Source organism: Eptatretus burgeri, chromosome 8 (genome assembly GCF_056783735.1).
Source record: "Eptatretus burgeri isolate ZD-2024b chromosome 8, Ebu_testis_v1, whole genome shotgun sequence".
NCBI lineage: Eukaryota > Metazoa > Chordata > Myxini > Myxiniformes > Myxinidae > Eptatretus > Eptatretus burgeri.
In genome coordinates, this window is record NC_140968.1 from 103554103 (window position 1) to 103576239 (window position 22137).

A 22137-nucleotide genomic window follows, 5' to 3' on the forward strand; every position below is an offset into this window, starting at 1 on the left:
GTGTTGCGTGTTGCTCTCGCTCAGTGACTGGCACTCTACTCGGGCTTAGTGAGTGATTCAGATCTGCTCTTGGCTCTCTGCCACCATCGCTATAGAGCCTGGGTGAAGGGGCTAGAAAATGGATCAAAGGGCCTGTCGGCATTTCCGAGTGTTGTAATTGGCACGCAGACGCCACCCTGAGGAGTCGCCCTGCCCCACCAGACTCTGGAGCCAAAAATGGCTTCATTTGCACCCAGGCTTGTCCACACAATTGAACTCCAGGATTTATTTGGGGCATGTGTTTCTGGGAGCACCCTCTGGCCATGAATTGGCCACCTTCTGGTGTCGGCGGATATTTCAGGACATCCTGCCCTGTGGAGTGGCTTGTTTTAAAAATGTTTCAACCCTTTCCAGGATCCACAATTTACTATCACGCCATGGCCTATTGTCTTCTAGCCAAACAGTCCATGACGATTCCTTTATAAGCGAGATGCGCCTTCTGTGTGTCTTTGTGCCCAAGTCCTCCACCTTGCCTGTCCTGCACAGGAGGTTTTACACAATGCAACCTTACCCAATTCTGCTCTATGATTTGTAATCATCACCTCCTCGGTACAAGTTTTACCACACAAATCACCTCTGACAAATACCCAATACAAAGGTAAATCTTACGTACTTGAACATACGGTCCATACTATTCTAACTACATTCTAGCTAAGGACCCACCCTGCCCCTCTCCCCACTTCTTCATAACAATACCTACCTCTTACATCTCCAGTATGGCAAAAGGGTTAGGCCTAGAATTGGTCATCTAGTAATTGCTGGTACTGTGGTTACAAATATATCCTTAAGTGAGACAATGATACTTACTCTTGTGGCCTATACCAGGGCTGGGACCAGTATAGACCGGAAGATCTGGAACGTTGGCAGACGAAGGCATGGTGTTGCTTCGCGCTACGGTCACTTCCTTGCTAAGGGGTCTCTGTGTACTGTGGGTGGGAAAAGGGTGAAATGTTTGTGTCCAATGAAAGAAGTTTTCCCACCTTCTCATTCAAGTTGAATGCAAATTAATCTAATCCCCCATCAAAACAATTAACTAGATAATGCAAAGACAAAATTAATGCCATTAACAGTCATACATGGGAAGAATTTTAATAAAAACCAGAGGGATGATAAAATAGTCTTTTTTATTTTAATTTTTCAACAAATGCACAATCATTTCTCTTTAGAGGCCATCTAAAAATTATGTGCACCTTACATGGCCGAATGTTTGACTCAACCCTCTTCCTCTGCTCACACCCTCCCCAATGTCTGCATTATGTTTGGATAATCCCTTGTGGTCAATATTTCTACCCACTGGAGTGTTGCCGAGGGGTGATGAAATGTGACGAGAGGTTTCAACACATTTCCAATCACAAGACACCGGGGTACGGTCTCATGGAACACCGTAACAAGTGCACTTGAGTTTTGACGAGAGAAAACCTTTTGCCAATCATTTAACTGTTGAAAAAGCTCGCTTTCTCCTGCAGATAAACCGGTCACCAAACACGTTCATCGACAAAACCGTATCCCATTGGAGAGTCACTTAAGATGACCTGTAGTGAAAACAACCTGTGGCATTCAAGGTAAAACATTTTCGTTCGAGCCACCCTTGTCAGCACAAGATTAAGAATTAAGAACGTTTACGCAAACCACCATGAAAGCACACAATTGAGGAGGTGAAAATGAGGGGCATGGAAATATCCTCATCACACGACGATGTCGACAGATCGAAGAGAAAGGCAAACCCTCCACGACAAGGCAATGTGACAAGGAGCAAACAATCAGAGCACTGTTGATAATCATGTGATAGAGTAACATGCAATCATTTGACTGAGATACATTAAAGGAGAAAACAGATTTCGATTATGCTGTGGGTTGCATGCGTCACTGTAGGTCGGGGGTCGGCTGGGGGTGGAATTGTGCCATTGTACTTGGATGAGTACAAGGCAACAATGCACATGCAGCAGATGAAACATGCATAAAGAGCAGAACAAGGAAGGAGAAGTTCTCATACCTACTACTTAACGCATGCCTTTCCTCATGAGAGTTATGTGATCTCCTTTAAAACACCGGCATGGTGCCAACAGCGTTAGTAAATGGCAATGTTCCGTGATTGGACATCCAGTATGTTGACCAGAAAGAGAAGCGCATGCAATGCAGGAATGAGACGATGGGCCGTGTGATCTTCGATAGACCCTAACATTACCTATACTGCTGCCCATCCCGTGGGCATGCATATTGCAGCTGGGTCAAAGTTGTGGATCGTAACCCATGAAGAGAGGTGGGCAGTGTGTGACCAGGGATCTGAGGTCCCCCGACTGCTCGCTTGCCGAGTGTCCCCCCACCAGTGGACGGAAGGGCGATGGAGCTCGGCCTTGGGTTGGAGTTGATGTCATAGGTAAGAGAGCCATATGCTGGTGGAGCAGGGAATGGTGAGCGGCGATGACAGTATGGCCATGGAGTGCTGTTTGCGTGGCACGGTGGGGTAGTGGATAGGAAAGTGATATAATAGCAACGAGCTAACAAGTGAACATGTCAAGATTAGCATTTTAAAAAGCTTTGTAGCGATAGACGTGTGCGAGGTCAAGAGAGAAAGATTAAAAAACATTTTCAGGGGAAAAAAACAAAAGATTAAAAGGACTGATGGTGCTGAATTTCAAAATACCTGAATAGTTTCTGGAGATTAGAGAAAAGATCATATCCCACACTCCCGACTCATCTCATACATCACACACTTTCCACTCCTCCAAAACATCCCACTCCCAACACATCTCATCTTACACTTTCACAACTCTATCTCTCCTCAAACCCCTCACAAACTGCATGCTTAAATCGATTCGACCAATTTTGTAAGAGATGCTCGAATTTAAACTTTAACATTCATATAATTTGCTGCAACACCCTACACAACGAAGCATAACCAGAGTGACAACATCAAAGGAACCAATTGGTCTTGATCTAGATGCAAAAAGCTACTGAGCACCATTTACATGCATGACTCAAGACCCACCACAATGGCTGCAGCACGTACACCAATGTGGTTCACCTTTGAGGTTCTTCGGTGAGTGGGCGAGCAACAGACGATGTGCCGCCACTGCTGAGCAACGGCGTGATTGGAGTGTTGGGGCCGGTCGGTGGAGGTGGCGTAAGGCCTGGTGTGAGAGGCGATTCCAGCGAAACATCCGGGGAGGAGCTTCCACCAGCACCAGGCGAGGGAACAAACGCTGAAGATGAAGACGATGTTCGACGAGGTGGGCCTAAGGTCCCCCGACGGGCCACCCAGTCAGTGTCCATTACGCGCACACCCATGCTGTAGAAGTGAAGTTCCATTTGAATAAAAGAATAAACAAGGAAAGGGATGTATTAAAAATTGGTTTAAGATGAAGGATGGGGAGTGGGAGGGTTTCGGAATGACAGAGAAAAGTGCAATACAGTACCATACCATTACAATGCATACAAAAAGATGGAGGTGTTTGAAGATACAGAAAAACTTACAGTCACTCACAAACACGAGCATGACATTCATTGCAATTAGAAGCCATTTAAATACAGCCATTAATTAAAAGGCTTGTTGGAATTGACATCACACTTCTGCAACACACAACAGCTTGGTTAAGCAATAGTTTGTCAAATTGACAGCCCAGGAAGGGTTCCTTGTGCCTGGTGCCCCCACAATTGGTGCCCACACATCTCACTCGAGACATAATACTCCAACTACAACTACAACTACAACCCCCTAAACCTTTTATGTTGATGGGGGGTGGGGGGGGAAGCTTACGCCGAACACTCCACAAGGTACCACCAGTTCTTTGGGGGAAGGAGACAGGTTGGCAATCTCAGCCTTGAGATTCACTTTTTGTATTTTTTCTACTTTGCTCAAGATTTTTTTTGCCTTTGGGAAGCAACTTAATATTACTGTCAGAGGCTCAACTTCCATATTCCGACAGCAAGCTAATTGATTGCTACTGCGTTACAACACTCAGTGCACCAAGGTGGAGAGGATGGGTAGGATAGCTGCAGTAAAGATTGGGTAAAAACCCTGTACATGAAATACAACACCCTTTTGTGAAAGCAATCACAGGTAGAGTGAACATCAGGTGCAGAGGAGTTTCCATCCATCCTTTGGGACCATAGTCTGTGCAGAGCATTGGTGCTGCCTAAGCAGTCTCCTGGGCTATTGGGCACAATCCTGCACAGGTCGCCACGCCGGCATAGGATACCAGTACACTGGTACTCATTTTGCCGACTTCCGAAGGATGACAGGCTGAGTCAACCCCACTTGGTATTAATTCAATAACCAAGCAGGATTTGAACTCAGGACCCTTGGATCCCAAGCCCACCACTCTTGCCATTAAGGCAACGCCAGGCAGAGAGGGGATTGAAGACCAGTATATTTAGAGATGGCAGCTTGTAGTCCCTGATAGTTGGCCTGAGCAAGTTGAAGCACTAAGGTGGTGAACTACAGGGAGAGAGATTCAAACTTTCACAATTACATGGTCAGATAAGGTACAAGTGGAGATGGAGGAGGAAAAGGATAACATGAAAAGAAAGCTAGTTGTAACCAGGCCAAGGACTTGGGACATACCATATGCAGAGATACCGTTTGTGAAGTTCACCAATTGGCTCTGATGCACTCACTCACAGAAGGCCTGTGCACCAGTTACCCTGAAGGGAAGTCGTACAGCCAACTCGCAATCAACCACAACGAGGACAATTTCAATCATCATGGAAGAGATAGTTTGCATTGGTGGTTGGTAATACAGGATGGATGTTTGCTTCCTCAAATGGATTATATTTGACAATTAAACTCATCACACCCAAATACCTGACGATTGTAATGGAACCTAAACTGAACACTCAACCTTGCGTCCCTCAACATTCAATCAAATCACTCCTCTTAACAAAGTCCATGTTACTCTGACTCGCATGTGTCATCGAGCCGATAATCCCATGGAAAATTTACAGCTTGAAGTGTGTCACCAACTAAACCACCCTGTAAAGAATCACAATGAAATTTACACAAGGATGTGATAAACAGAAACTTGGATTGGAAGGTGGTGATAGACATGCAAACAGTTTCTGCTCAAACCAACTTGAAAAGGGATCACCTAAAGGGAGAAATTGCCATATTTGAATGTTTTCCTCATTATGAAACATGCATTACGATTCTCTGCATGCAGGTGGTATGCGAGAGGAAAATCCTCGTGGGTTTCTGGGGGAAATCACAGAATGTGTGGTGAACAATAACCGCAATAGCGATGGAACCTTGAGGAAAACTAGAAAGGTGAATTTGACGTGAACACCTCGATGGAAATGCCTCCATCTGCGTCAGATGTCAACCCACTGTTATGTTTGATCTCGAATCAAAGGTCACATGAAAAATTAAAGGTAATACGAGACAGTCTGAGAGAGGAGAGAGATAAGTCGAAGAGAGAAAACATCAGATGCTTCTCACTCGAGTTATGATCTGCAAAGTGAATTACAAAGGGTGCATGACCGTTGACTTGTTGAATTCAAAATTGAATGAGTTGGACATCTTTGTGTCGAGGTCCATACTTGTACCAAGTTTGAATGAAACTTGTATCTGTGGTTCACAAGTTATTGTAGCCTGGTGTTGGCTTCGTGGTTAGGGAGGTGGCTTGGGATCCTCGGGTCCTGAGTTTTCAGGTCTGTTTGCTGCTGAATTAACACCATGGGGTTGAATCAGCTTGTCATCCTTCTGAGGTCGGCAAAATGAGCACCAATGTACTGGTAATCGGGGCGGCATTGCTGTGCCCCTAACCAATGATGCAACCACCAGCCAAAAGGCAGCACTTAATTGGAACAAGTGATTGTGGAAACAAATATTTTCATTTAAAGGTCACATGACCAGAGACCTGTGCCTTTTGAACCCAAAACTGAATCAGTTCATCTTTGCATCATAACACATACTTGAACTGAGTTTGATCAAAATTCTTTCAATAGTTCACAAGTGATGAAAATTTACTACACAGACGGACACGAGTGCACGCACGCACGCACATCATAACTAGGGAGGCATAAAAATACAATGTTTACCTCTTGACTGCCTGAAACATGGAAAACCACCATTACTATTCCAATTGATCAGATCGATGTCAAAACTCACCCTCGACTATAAACCATGAATGAACGTTCACTCCCTCCATAAGCATGGTAAAGGAATTGATTGTTGGAACAAACCTTAAATGTAAAGACACATCTCTTTTAGAAGTCTTGTGAATATCAGTTTCAGCTCTGCTCTGATCATTCCAACTTGGAGATGCTTCTTCATTGTTAACAATGGATAGTTCCTTTTCAACACCCCAACCTGATTTCCACAATGTCCATTAAAGGTATCCAAGGGCTCCCTCAACTCCAGGTGATCACATTTCCTGTACGCTTGCAGGTTGCCTACATGCAGCGTTCTTGGACCAATTTTATTGATCAACATCAAAGACCTCCCTTAATCAATGGAAAATTCATTACATCACTTTTCAGATGACTCCATGCTGTGCAGGATACTCCCTCAGGCCAAGGTCAGACAGAGTGCCGCAACATCCCTCTTTGCTAATCTCAAGAACCAAATATTCTCAATTTATCCTTCCATAAACACTGGATATGAAATCCCACAACTCATTTTTGCAGTCACCCTTTGGGAAAGATATGCTCTCTGAAACTCATGAGCTTACACGATGATCGAAAACCACTCTTAGGCAGATCACATCTTCAAGATGCCCTCTCACCACCTCCAAATTCGCTGCAGGACTAAGGTTATCAAATGCAATTCTCAATGTATAACAGTATGCAAGATCTCATCCAACAGGTCATGAAATATGGCTTCCCCATGGACTCATGCGGCTGCTGCTTGCCATCTTTCCTCCCTCGAGGCTGCAAAATCTAAAACCCTCCATGTTACGAGCATCTCACAATGGGAAGCCAAGTAGTCTCAGCATCTCACGACGGGAAGCCAAGTAGTCTCAGCGTATGCTTCACACTTGCCACAAACAGATTGGTGACTTTGCAATGTTTTAACAGATGGATTCTAGTGTTGACCTTCCTGCCCCCAAATCTCTGCCAAAGTCCTATTCCTCCAGGTTTCACAAGTTCTACCAGAAACCCTTTCCTAACTTCCCTTACCAAGTCGAAAGATGATCCTAACCTCCATTCATTTATCTTGCCAAACTTCTACCACTTGCGAAATCATCCCCAGCATATAATTTTGAGCTTTTCCCTCTCGGATTCTATCCACCACCCTGGGATTCTATCGACCACACCACCAAGACTTCTACCAACCACCATCTCATGGTCTCTCAGACTTGTACTTCTGAGCTTTACTTCACCGAGTGAGACCCTGTTCCCTCTTTCACATGAGACTCCTCCAAGGTGGGCACATCTGCATGGTCTTTTCCTCCAGTTTTATAATCGTCCCATTTTGTGTTCCACATGGCATTTCACCCTCTGAGTTTTGATATCTATGAGCAGGCACATTTCCAGAAAAAACAATTAGTTTTGACAAATATGAATGGCACAAAAGGAGAAGGAAAAAGGGATATCAAGGCAATAGACAGTAAAATTGGCTTTAAAAACTGAGAGAGACACAGAAGAAAATGGAAGAATTGAGACAGAATACCTTTGTATTTTCCTCAGGCTGGCATGTCAGAAAGAGAGGAGAAAACTTAGAAATGTTAATCGGGGAGGGAGGCTTTTTGACGTCTTGACTTCTTACATGATATTTCAGCCCAATAAGGCTGCAAATAAATACATTTCACAAACACTTTGTATAACTTTGCTTACACCACCGCTGAAGAAAACAAAAAGTTGGCAACTTTATCTGGAGCAAAAGCCAAACTTGTTTATTTAGGATGAGTTCCAGCTTTGTCAGTGCATTTCTTACACAGGCCAAGTCAAAATAAAATGGGAGCGACATTTGCTTTGCAATACATGTCCCCTACCGATCCCAATAAATGTTTGTTTATTTGGGCAGTGTATAATGGTGCGTTCGGTGACAAAAATAATAAAAAAAATAATGAAAATAACCCAATGTGCATACATCGGGTAAAAACATGTGCACGGATTACGTGCAACCTTACTGTAGTTCACAGACCGGTGTTTGTGTGCGTGCTTGTTTGTGGGTTTGTTTGTCAGGCAACTCCTCCTGCAGTTCTGAGCCAATTACATCCAGACTTGCTTCATAGGATCAATCATGCCCACCAATTAATTTATAGGGGTGTTTTTATCTTTGCCAGTGTCTTGGAAGGGGGTGGAGGGTGGGGGTGAGGGGTGGTACGCAAATTCTCAATGTAAATGTGTATCGAGTAGCGCAGCCACCAAGTATGGGAGAGTATTACAAGTCTCCACCATTTACAGTACAGTAGTCCTCTCCTAATGTTTTCCAGTGCAGTCAGGTGTTTTGAATAATAAACAGAAGGTATGTGTTTTTGCTTCATGTACGTAACCCGGGGTTTTGGGGGATTTTTGCCGATACAGAGCTATCAGTTGCTGAAACACCACCCAAGTAAAGATATGCGTCAGAAGAACTAACTGCATTCTTGGAAAAAGATCACACGTAGAGTGGGTACTCTGCGAGTATATAACAAGTAAAAAAAAAAAAGACATAAAATGTCATAGCCCCTGTTGTTTTAATAATTTTGCTGTATGGAGTTAAAAGGGCTAGCCCAGATTTATGTATAACTAAATTGGCCACCAGCCTACCAATCGACCACCTTTCATCAGATCGCAAAATAAAGTGAGGGACATATGTATGCCATCATGGACTATGCTTGTGCCAAGTTTGAACAAAATCGGAACTTTCACTGTGTTCAGTTTAGCTGTGTCTTTCAAAATCGGTTCAGCTGTGTCTGAGAAATGGCTGCGGGCACGCACGCACGCACGCACGCACGCACGCACACACACACACACACACACACACACACACACACACACACACACACACGCGAAAATCGAGACCAAATCCATGAGCCCCCGTTTCAGACTAAGTCCAACGGGGGCTAATTATACATGATGGTTATATGCCTGGGATAATTCCCATTGCACTGGGCCATGGACTAACACCCAGGCCTAACGCCTGAGGTCTGCCGATCTGTGCTGCTTCATGCAGTGGCGACGCATGATTTTATTGGGGTGGAGTCAGGATAGTTGTCTCGCAATGGGTGTAAAGCAGCGGGGTGGAGTCAGGGCAGCTGAACACTCACCCATATATAATGTGTGATATTTTCTAAGTCTAAAAAGGCATCACTGAAAAGATGACGAAATGCCCTGAACCTTGAACTTATTGTGTAACTTATCATAATAAAGCCATGTACCAAGTTTCAGTTGAATATGGTGAGGAGTATGGGAAACTAGAAGGGCACTCTTCGAGATTGCTACGTCGCTAGATTTGACTCCGTCCACATTATGACATCTTTAAACACACTTCGACCAAGTTTGATTTAAATTCCTGAACCCAGATTCAAAATATTAAATAATTCTGCCTGCAGAACCATGCGTCCGATCAGGTTGAAATTCAAAACATATATTCCACAGTCATCGTAATTGTGAAGTTTCACGTCGATTGATGAAGTGGCTCAAGAGAAAGCATTTTTGAAAGATTTTCGTTCAACCCTCCGGTGAAACCAAACCGGTAGGGAACTAATAAAGCACAGACATGAATAAAAGACGATGGATTGCGAGATGAAACAGTGCCTTCCATTTTAACATTGTGACTCATATATGCTCGTACATATATTTGCATCCTATTTGTCTGAGCAACGTCAAAGTCACACGAACATGAAAAGAGATGCGAGACCTCCATTAACTGCTCTCAAGGCAACAGCAACAAAGCGAGGCCAGGTGTTGGCTTAACGGTTAAGGTGGCTGGCTTAAGATCCCAGGGTCTTGAGTTAATGCTCCCTGCATTCCGTTGATTTAACACCAGGTAGGGTCGACTCATCCTTCCGAGGTCGGCAAAATGAGTACCAGCTTCCTGGTAATGAAGGCATTGCATCAGTGGCACATCCGAAAATGATGTAGCCAAGCAGCCAATGGCAGCATATGAACAAATTAAAAAACCCACAAAGTGGCTGCAAACAAATGTTGAATTAAATATATCAGTCAAGTACTTGGAACATATACTAAAACAGCAATAATAACAAAAACAACGGGATGTAAACCAACACGAGGTGATGAGATGCACCATACCCTGTTACAGAGCGTCGGTGCTAACGATGCAGTTTATTGTCACTGGTTATACTGGGTGGTTTGCCGTTGCCTTGCCACAGTCAATTGGGGAAGGAATTTGTAATTCGTTCAGGAAGGTGACCATAACTCGCCTACTCTTTACGAAGGACACCGTGGAAGCCTTAATGTACACCAACTAATGTCTGCAGACAGGACACCTGGCTTAATATCGATCCAAGGGATGGGACACACATTGATGCCTCACCCTGCCTGTGAAACACCACGTTGAGAGTTTATGGCCGAATCAGGATTCAAACCCAGGTTAGACAGCTAAGAGGTGAGTGTGCGTATCTCAAGACCACAGGTTCCCAAACCAAGGGTCGTGACCCAAACTTGAACCCCCCCCTCAAAATCCCAGTTTTTGAGGAGGGGTTCACATCAAAAGTGTTTTCTCTGACATTTTTTATCATAGGTACCGGAATCAAATAAGTACCGGTATAATTTGGGTCACAAGGCAAATGCAATTTCAAATTTTGGGTCATGGACAAAAAACAAAAAACGTTGGGAACCACTGCTCTAGACTATCCTACCAGCCTAAAACGAACACGATGTGTTAATTACACAAAGGAGTTTGTAAATGTTCAGCGTAATCATAATAAAAATAAATGACTATAATTATACAAATACTACCTATAAACGTGCTAGAAAACCTATCATTATTATTCATACTATGCAACTTCAACACCCCTTTAATTTAAAGGCTCTCCTTTCTTTGGTGGAGAAATTCAATCTGATGTTTCACCTGATTAACAAATCAACACCGGAAGATGAGGATCACAAGTAAACAAGGTGGTTATTTTGCACATTGGGCCATAGAGGTCGAAGCTGCCACACCACATTCATTATAACAAGCACAGCAAGCAGGAGGTGGAGGGGACACGTACCCATCCTGCTGGAACTCCATGGAGACGTTATCGGTCGCGATGCTGTGCGGACGCGTGTCCTGCTCAGCATCCGGCGAGTTGGGAGGCTCGTAGTTTGCATTGTGATTGGATGTCGGGCTCTCATTTTCACCATCATTATCTGGCATGATGAACTCAACCTCTAAAGGTAGTGGAAGATTAAAGTATGAGAATAAGATGTAGATATTAAATGTATTTACCTTTTCATTGTATTAATGGAAAGCAAGCACAGCTTTAGTGAGCATATGAGCCCATTTAAAACACCTTCCTCACAAAAGTATCGTTCATTTTAAATCAAAATACTGTACATTTCATTCTGTACAATACACTAATCATACAAATAAGCATTTTCAGTTCCTGACAACAATCTGAGCATTTCCTGACAACAATCTATTGTTGTTGCCATTTGTGAAGTATCTGCCATCTGTGGTACTCTCACGAAACATGGCAGCCGCACACAATCTGAAGTCCAATTGACGTTCCTGGCTAACACTCATTAGTTTCTTGAGACTTTAAAGGCCTGCTGCAGTGCCAAACCAGGTAGAATGAGCCAACTGATATGCCCTTCCCTGGGGTTGCTGTCACCAATTTTAATTTATACCATTCAACCTCACAAACTGTGGATGCTTACAGCTTACCAGTCAAAGGAATTTCAAGATTGCAGAAATAAACTTCTTTATTCACCTCACCCTGGCCGAACCTCCATTCCAACACTGGCCGAACCTCCATTCCAACACTGGCCGAACCTCCATTCCAACCCTGGCCGAACCTCCATTCCAACCCTGGCCGAACCTTCATTCCAACACTGGCCGAACCTCCATTCCAACCCTGGCTGAACCTCCATTCCAACCAATTTTCTTAAATTGCATCATAATTTTTTTTCGATGATGCAAGGTTATTATGACAAAATGGGACAAATCCAGGTAGCCCATTGCCCCCATAATATTATTTAGTAGTGTAATCAGTTGGTTGACTTGGTTTAACTTCCATTTCATCATTAAGAAAAACGTTCATGTACCTGTATGTATGTATGTATGTATGTATGTATGCACAGTATGTATGTATGTATGTATGTATGTATGTATGTATGTATGTATGCACAGTATGTATGTATGTATGCACAGTATGTATGTAAGCACAGTATGTATGTATGTATGCACAGTATCAAAGTATGCATGTATGCACAGTATGTATGTATGCGCATATGTATGTATGTCTGCGCATATGTATGTATGTCTGCGCATATGTATGTATGTATGTATGTATGTTTGTGTGTATGCACAGTATGTATGTATGTATGCACAGTATGTATGTATGTATGTATGTATGCACAGTATGTATGTATGTATGTATGTATGTATGTATGTATGTATGCACAGTATGTATGTATGTATGTATGCACAGTATGTATGTATGTATGTCTGCACAGTATCAAAGTATGCATGTATGCACAGTATGTATGTATGCGCATATGTATGTATGTATGTATGTATGCACAATATGTATGTATGTATGTATGCACAGTATGTATGTATGTATGTCTGCACAGTATCAAAGTATGCATGTATGCACAGTATGTATGTATGCGCATATGTATGTATGTATGTATGTATGCATGTATGTATGTATGTATGTATGTATGCACAGTATGTATGTATGTATACACAGTATGTATGTATGTATGTATGTATGTATGTATGTCTGCACAGTATGTATGTATATATGTATGTACAGTATGTATGTATGCACAGTAACTAGGTATGTATGTACAGTATGTATGTATTTACAGTATGTATGTATGTATGTACGTATGTATGTACAAGTGCACTTACGTTCAAGTTGACACGTTTTCATATTTTGAATATACCATCGGACCCCGGCATTCACGGGGAATACGTTCCTGAAAAATGCCGCAAATGTCGGGCATTGTTTTTTTGTTTTTATTACATGGTCTAGGCTCTTGGAAGAGCGATGACAGAACAAATCAAGACAACATAACAAAGGGAACAGCAGGAGAAAGGGGAAAACTCCCAACAGCAGGGCGGAGAGAGAAAGTAGATGGAGACGAACAAACAAGGGATGCAGGTAACGAGGAAGGGTGAGGGAGAATGCAAAGGGTGGACAATATGGACACATAAGCAAAATTGTGTTTGACCACTTTGTCAAGGTCTGAGGAGAGGGAAGAGACTGCTGCCTGTCTGTCAGAATCAAAATAAAGACCAATTACTGCACCGTAGATCCAAGAAGGAAGCCAGACTTAACAACACACACACACACACACACACACACACACACACACACACACACACACACACACACACACACACACACACACACACACACACACACAGTATGAGTAAGTACTTACAAAAGTCTATTATTTTACGTTATAACCTTAATTTATAAGCAATCGACTGATTTCCCAACTGCCCAGATAATCAGTCGATTACTCAACATCATTAGAAGGATGAGAGATGTCCTGGCAGAGTGTGGAGTCATCAGCAAAGAGATAAAGAGGATTTCCAGAGTCAGTGAGATCAATGATGAAGATTAGGAATAATATGGGGCCAAGAACACTGCCTTGGGGTACTCCAGCCTTGACAGGGAGAGGAGATGAAAGGGTTCTGTTGAGAACCACACACTGTCTATGAGAGTGGAGGAAGTCAGGAATCAAAGAGTGGAGTTGGCCTTGGATTCCACAAGCAGACAGTATGGAGAGAGCAAGGCAGGATGCCAGACTGCATAAAAAGCTCGAGCTATGTCCAGCAAGACAGCCCTGATCTCATGTCTTATATTGAGGGCCTTCACCATTGTTGGGAGAATAAAAGCAGCATGCCAAGGTGGAGTGACCAGGTCTGAATCTCAATTAATAATCCGAGATGAGGCTGCTGGAGAAAAGGAATGATTTTATGTCAATTGCGAAGATGGATTCCATGACCCTGCTGATGATTGAAAGCAAGGTAGTCGGGCTGTAGTTAAGAACATCCATTTTTGCACCTTTTTTATGTAATGCTGTGATGTTGGCCGATTTCCAAGCAGATGGAAGACGACAAATGGTAAATCATAGAAAGAGGAAGCGCAATAGCTGAAAAGAAGGTTTTCAGGACACGTGAGCTGATGCCTTCTGGTCCAGTTGCAGAGTCAGAGTCAAGGGTTGCCAGAAAAACTTCCCCCTTTTCAGGTGTAAAAGACACTGAATTCAGTAGCAGTTGGGTATGACTGGAAGGATGGGTACAGAGAGGGAGGGGTTAGGGACCCAAGATTTTGAAGAAAACACAGAATTGAGGCATTTGGCGTTCTCACGAGCAGTCGGCTGTGGTGCCATTATAAGTGAGCAGAGGGATGGAAGGGGAGCACATACCAGAGACCAACTTGACAAGGTGCCACCAGGATTTAGGAGGGGGACAAGTTTGAAAGCTTATTCTTGAGATTGGGCAGATGTTGTTTTCTGGCTCTCCTGAGGGTAGACACACACTTGTTGCAGGCTTTGTGGAATGATCTGAGGTTGCCTTCAGTCGAATTTGCCTTTCAGGAGGAGAATGGAAGTTCTTTTAAAGCAACAGCCTTACCACAGGATTCAGAGAACCAAGAGCAAGAGGATAAGTAAGATATAATTGAAGACAAGATGGGATGAATCTGTGCATAAGAGAGCATTTTTCTGTGGAAGAATTCCTCGGCTGAATTAATATCAGCGGCAGTGGATATTGGAGACCAGTGCTGAAGTGTTAAAAAATAACAAAATAAAAAGTATATTAAAACAAAAACACGAGTGTGGAAGCAGGTCACTCTTTATGACCCGCGATTCCATGGGGTCTGACAACACAAGGGGTCTGACAGTATCAATGAAGGAAGTCAGTAATCAAAGTCATGATTCTGTGGGTGGTGGTGCATGGCCGTTCCTAGTTAGTGGAGTGATCCATCTGGTTGAGGCTGATAACGAGCGAGACTGACAAGCTAACTAGTTCTGTGACACACCCTGCAAGCCCACAGCTTTGTAGACTAACTCTAAGACACAGTGTGGCTGGCGGACTAACTTCTTAGAGGGACGACGGCTGCAAGCCGTGCGAGATGGAGCAATAACAGGTCCGTGATGTCCTTCAATCTCCGGGTCCACATGTATGCTACACTGGATGGGCCAGTGTGTACCTTGCCCTTCGCCGACAGGCTCGGGTAAACCGCTAAGACCCATCCGTGATGGGGACTGGGGCTTAAGAGTGTCCCACGAAAGAGGAATTCCCAGTAAGCGCGAGTCATTAGTTCGCGTTGCTCAAGTCCCTGGCCTTTGTACACACCGCCGGTCGCTACTACTGATCGGAGAGTTTGGTGAGATCCTCAGATCATCCCCTGCACAAGATCGGGCTGTCCGCGATACATGTTACACATTGTCGTTGTGTCTGCTCATGCCGGTGCGCCGAAAACGTGAGTGAACTTGACTATCTAGAGGAAGTAAAAGTCATACCAAGGTTACTTTTTTCACTTTCTCCCCAAAAACGAAAGATAGCAAGATATCCCTTTTTATTACATCGATTACTTTCCATGTTTTTTGATTGATTCCATCATATTTCAGACAAACTGTTTTGACCATTGTTAAAGTACAAAATTTGACATTTTTCAGATGTCCCTCCCATATGACACATTTTGGATGTCCTGTACGACATTTTTCGCAGAAATGTTTATCTTGTTCACTCATTTCCTCCGCCACTGAAGGTGGAAGGTTATGCTTTCACCCCTGTCTGTCTGTTTGTGTACAGGATATATCAAAACGTTGTGGACGGATTTAGACAAAACTTAGTGGACACGTTGTGTGTGGGATGAAGACGAAGCGATTCAAATTTGGTGAAGATCCAAATACAGATCAGGAAACAATTTTTTTCAGTGATTCTTTCCCATTGAGATTGGGCTAAACCAATAATATCAGGATATCTCAAAAAGTTGTAAACGGATTTGGACAAAACTTGGTGGACAGGTTGAGTGTGTGACAAGGACAAATTGATTCGATTTTGGTATAGGACAAATTGATTTGATAAAGGCGATAAGGCCGAAAGTGATTTTTCATCATTGAGAAATGGGGCCAAAAATGATATTTGGCATGATATTTCAAAAGTTTATTGGGCCTGATATGTTCGACTGGATCAGGCATTGCGTGGTGGAGGTTTGTGCTTCACCAAGTACCCTTCTAGTTCATTAAAAATGCTTTTGACAATTCAGTTATATCTAACTCGCTTTTAGTATCCAGGTTAAAGTTTGAAATGACTTTCAATAAAATTTTAATGTGCAACACAGAGTTTTGAGGCTAAACTTGTTTTTTTCAGAAACGGTTGTTATTCAAACCGTATGACATGCTGCAATTTTCACCTATTTCACAAAAAAATGACTGATCACTCGAGTTGTCCATTGATTTCTATTTCTTTGTGGTAGTACTATGTTATTTCCACAAAACAGATATTCCATATTTATATGGTCAACAGGCTGGAAAGTGGTGTCCAAATGTCCCATACGACATATGCGGAATCGCCCTCAAATGCACTTGAAAATTTTTAAATCCCATTACAATCCCTAAAATATTGTTACGGTTCTACGAACCGTCACTTCCCTCAGCAATGTCGCACCCACCATTCAGCAGATCCCGAAGTATATTCTTTTTCTACTAAGTGTTCCAGATAGTCTGTTCCCTATGTTTAGTGGGTAACAAAGGGGATATGCACTGTGTGGGATTAGTTAGTCTCCCCCCCCCCCACTTTCTCCCCATTTTTCTCTTTTAATTCAACACTACATTCAAACTGCGAGCCACCTCATTAGCATATGCCGCCAAAACCCCTTTCAAATCACGCACCGGAACTCAACCACCATGCCACTTTCAACGATGCCGCCTCAACCACCACTTTCAACCACACTTTAAAACCACACCACCACCACAAGCCGACAATTACCTCCACACCACAAAACTAACATCCATTGCCTATCTTTGCTCGCATGCTATCTACTTCAGCCTCAACCGTCACTCTGCCATCATGGCGTCGTTTTAAACACCGCTCAAACCACCATCTTAACCACTCGCCTTTCATCGACGAAAACGACCACCATCACACGCCTGCTCTGGGTACCGCTTTGCCTCCGCTCGGAGAACCACAACCAACCAGGATTCCTGCTATCTAGCACAAATAAACCCCTTGTTTAAACACATGCTTTCCCTCCCACTTTCTTTAAACAAATGTTCTTTGTTATTATAAACTCGTAGAGTACCCTACAGGCGATCTTGCTTCAAGCACGCAATACATTCTTCTGATGCAAACCTCTATTTGGGTGGTGTAGAGGCAACTGACAGCTCTGTATAAGCAAAAAAAACCCAAAATAACCCGGGTTATGTGCATGAAGCAAAAACATACGTTCTGCTTACGATTCAAAACTCTTCACTTCACTGGAAAACGTGGGGACAGGAATACTGGACTGGAAATGAAGGAACTTGTAATTCCTTTCCCCCACCTAGAGGCAGCGCTACACTACACACATTTACAAGGAATTTGCATCTTCCTCTCCCCCCCCCCACTCCCACCAAGACCACCGGCAAAAATAAAATTACCCCTATACATTAATTAGGGTCATGCTGATCCCATGTAGCAAGTCTGGATGTAATCGGCCCAGAACTGCAGGAGCAGCAGCGTGACAAACAAACACACAAACCCCCACGCACATAAACACTGGTCCATGAATTATAGTAAGGATGTACCCAGTTTGTAGTGTCTTTTCCTCAATTTGTCAAGCATAGTCCACACACATTATCAGCCAGGAGGTTTTACCCCATGTGATTTGCTCCTGTTAGCTGATGCTGCACCTATCTGTTCCGCTCAGCAGATGATCATGTGCGGTGCCGAGAGCGTGGCCTCTAGTTATATTAGGTCGCTGTGCCAATAGAAAGGTATCATGGAAACATTGAAGCGTAACCCTGCTCGGCCGGTTAAGTCAAGCGGCTCCAGCTGTGTAACAACTACAGCCCGTTGGACCGTGGAATTATCTGTGGTCGGGAGAAACTTGAGCGCTTCCCCTCATGGCGAACCTCAAACCCCAGCCCGTAACAATATCTACCATCTACTCAATGCTTGTGACAATACACTCATGCATTTAACACGTCTCATACACCTCAACACAAACAATCACAGAAGGAGTAACGGGTGCCAGAATTTTTTTTTAAACCCCATATAACTATTAATCAATCACGAAAGAAAACCTGCCAGACTCAGAGAAGCATTGACAGGAGAAAAAGACATTACCCCTATCAACAAGGAGAGAAAAACTCTTGTCAGAAATAAACGAGAGCGAAGTCGATGGCGAGTCATCACAAATCCCCATACTTCCCACCGAAAGCAAAGTTCAAATATGGCAAAAAGCTCCACCAGGAATGACCTGACATCAAATTTGGAGTTTAAAAAAATCTTCTGTTTTGACCCCATGACCCCCAAGTTCCCATCCCCTGAGGCATGAACATGGGTCAAATCCCCCAATTTTTATTTTTATTTTTACATATTTAATGCGTTAAAGTGATTGCATAAACAAAATTTCATTAAAAAAAACAGTTTAAAAATGTGCCCGTAATTGCATTTTTTGGTACTTGGCGGACCCACAGACGTTCAGAGAAAGACAGAGCTGATTACAATATCCCCCCAATTTTTTTTTGAAAAAGCGAGGATATTAATTGTCAGAAAGCGAGTTAACTAGACAAAACAAGAGCGAGAATTGTTTTGCATTACATGTCACCGACTGGTCCCAACGAATGTTCGGGAGATAAAAATTTGTTTGTGTTTAATGCATGCTCGAGCCAATACCGGAACCATTTAAAAAAAAGAAAAAAAAACTCTGTTGCACTATTTAGGTCTATTCGGCAAAATAAAAGGAAAAGCTATTTTCATTTTCGGATATATTTTGTAGACTAGAAACCAATAAAGACACCAAGGACAACAAACTGGAGATAAAAATTAGTTTGCTTTCATGCACGCTGGAGAAGGACAAGGAGAAGGAGAAGAAGAAGGAGGAGGAGAAGACCAAGGAGAAGGAGAGGAACAAGGAGAAGGAGAACAAGGAGAAAGAGAAGAACAAAATGAGAAGAAAAAGGGGAAGGAGAAGGAGAAGAAAAAGGGGAAAGAGGAGAAGAAAAAGGGGAAGGAGAAGAAAAAGGAGAAGGAGAAGGAGGAGAAGAAAAAGGAGTAGAAGAAAAAGGGGAAGAAGAAGAAAAAGGAGGAGAGGAGAAGGAGAATAAAAAGGAGAAGGAGGAGAAGAAAAAGGAGAAGGAGAATAAAAAGGAGGAGTGGAGAAGGAGAATAAAAAGAAGGAGAAGGAGAAGAAAAAGGAGAATGAGAAGAAAAAGGAGAAGGAGAAGAAAAAGGAGGAGAAGAAAAGAGAGAAGGAGAAGGAGAAGAAACTCCAACCCATCGTGTTTCATTCGTTTCTCGGATTTCCCTATTTCAAATTAAAAATAACCAGATGCACATACATGAAGCAAAAGCATATGTACGGCTTATTGTCTGTTCACATAAAGTACATCTTGGTTATATACCTGGGATCATTCCAATTGTACTGGGCCATGGACGAGCACGCAGGTCTAAGGCCTGAGTCCTGCCGATCTGTGCTGCTTCACACAATGGGTGGCACATGATTTTATTGGGGTGGAGTCAGGTCAGCTGTCCAGCCAATGGATGTAAAGCAACCGCGTGGAGTCAGGGCAGCTGAACAGGGACCCATAAAAAATATGTGATATTTTCAAAGTCTAAAAAAGGGTTCACTGAAAATATGACAAAACGCCCTGAAACTTGAACTTATTTGGTAACTTATCATAATAAAGTCATGTACCAAGTTTCACTTGAATATGTTAAAGGGCATGGGAAAAAAATCTGAAAAACCATAGGTGGGACAGACGGACGGACAGACGGACGGACAGACGGACGGACAGACGGAGGGACAGACGGAGAGAAACCCGATATTTCCTCCGTTGAAACCGGTAGTATAGGGGACTAGTAACACGAACAGACTCACCCCCCCCCCCCCAACCAAAACATTCACAAACATTCTCCTTTCCCTACTCCCCTTTCCACCTTCCTCTGCCATTGAATATTCCCTTCTTTCAATGTCCTCGTGAGTGTACACCAACTTTGGATGGCCCCTCGTCTCTCATAGTTAATCCTCCTAACATAGCCTTTTAACCGCAGAAAACAATTTGGTGACCGCAGTTTAAACTCTTCCAATTCATGCCAATTCCATCCTAAAATATGGGGATCAAACAACACACAGCAATCTGAGGTGTCACCGCATTCCTTTATAATGTCAAAGTTAACCATTTACATCTGTACACTGTTTTTCCACAGGATACCTGTGATCCCATTTGCTATTTGCTATTACCGTATGACAGCAACTATATACAGCTGCCGTAAAGACTCATTTTCCCAATCTACACCAAGATCTCTCTCAAACATGCTCTTCTGATCTTCCCACCACCAACAGAATGTCATATCCCATAATTCTTGCCAAGGGCAGATAATTTACACCTCACAATGTTAAATAGCGTTTGTCATTTCCATCCACTCTCTCACTTGGTGCTATACTATTTACGTGAACCCAAAACTTTGTACCATCTGCAAGTATCTAAGCTCTTCTGATGATTCCACAAACATTAAGGATGCAAATTGAAAGGAAAAAATCAACAATCTAAAAACTTTAATATCAAATAAAGCACCAAATTAAAATTCTGAACACAGTCGTTTATGTAATATCAAAGCTTATGAATAGGGTGGATGATTAAACAGATAAAACTTCACTGTTTGGTGAAAGAAATGGCTAAACAAACACAGGAATGACATGATGTACTGACCTTCAGGGAAGAATGTGTCGGCATATTGAATGATGGGCTCAATTATGCCGGCTGTATGTAGAGAAACAGTCGTAATCATATCTGTCATTGTCCTACTGTGGAAGAGGTTGATGGTTGGAGGGGGAGGTGTGGAGGATAGGGGGAAGCAACAAGGTGTTTGGTGAGAATGAGAGGGGGTTAATGGTCCCACCTTAATCCAAGAAATGCTCAGCCTCAAAGAAAATGAACGTAGTAGATTTTAGTTCTGGAGAAAGATTCTGACTCTATTAAAAGCAAAGGAAAGGAATAACAATATCTGTGGAGACTGACCTTGGATGAGATGTTTCGCTCAAATGTCATGCATGTTTTTCTCAACTTGTACAAGTTCTTATGATGGTTATACTTTCTTCCGCATTTCCACTTATAGCTTGTATTCGACAAGACCAAAATGTATATCCTGGATTTCATTTGCAACAACAACAATTGACTACATCACTTCTGAAATGGCAGCATTTATAACCTGGGTTAAGGCTTTTTCGTGTTCCTCTCTGAACACAGAGCTCGTCACGCTGGGATCACAGGTTTAAATCCCATTTAATATGTTGATTTGCCCCTAATAATGTTCTTTCAATTCACATAAGAGTTGAGGGATGTATTCCAATGGATGAAATCAAAGGAGCATGACAAATCTTCCTACTAATGGTTCCTGTTCATCTTCTCCTCCAATAGGTTGATCTGATCATGTCCTTGTGAGAGTCAACCTATACTCTCGTCCACGGTACACAGAATCATTTGGTGATGCAGGTGCCTTCAAACAATGAGCCTTCTCTTCCTGGAAGACAAATCCCACTGAAGGCAGCCTCAGATCATTCCACAAAGCCCGGAACAAGTGCGTGTCCACTCTCAGGAAAGCCAGAAACATCTCGCCAACTTGAAGGCTGAACTCTCAAACCTGTCTCCTTCAAAGACCTGGTGGTGCCTTGTTAAATCTGTCTCTGGAGTAAGCTCCCCCTCCATCCCTTTGCTCACTTCAAATGGCACCACAGCTGACTCCTCTCATGAGAAGGCCGAATGCCTCAATTCTGTTTGTTCCCAAACATTGTGCACCCAACCCGACAGCTACCCTAACCTCTCATACCCAACTGC

The 22137-nt window shown here is 43.0% G+C and overlaps 1 protein-coding gene across 5 annotated transcripts in view; it reads right to left on the minus strand.

Moving 5' to 3' along the window:
• Positions 1–808: 808 nt before the first annotated feature.
• The window catches only part of LOC147022461 (rho GTPase-activating protein 44-like), a 62239-nt gene continuing 40910 nt past the window's right edge, over positions 809–22137 (minus strand). Inside the window, exons 5-10 of one of the 5 annotated variants that reach the window (XM_085893368.1) lie at positions 21013–21104; positions 11139–11298; positions 7649–7666; positions 3065–3328; positions 2225–2482; positions 809–965 (exon numbers count right to left, since the gene is read on the minus strand). In XM_085893368.1, coding sequence (XP_085749494.1) covers positions 824–965; positions 2225–2482; positions 3065–3328; positions 7649–7666; positions 11139–11298; positions 21013–21104 — 934 coding nt within the window. In that variant the 3' untranslated portion in view covers positions 809–823. Of the gene's footprint in view, positions 966–2224; positions 2483–3064; positions 3329–7648; positions 7667–11138; positions 11299–21012; positions 21108–22137 lie in introns of all 5 variants that reach the window. The other 4 variants (XM_085893366.1, XM_085893371.1, XM_085893370.1 and 1 more) reach the window with 4 other exon arrangements.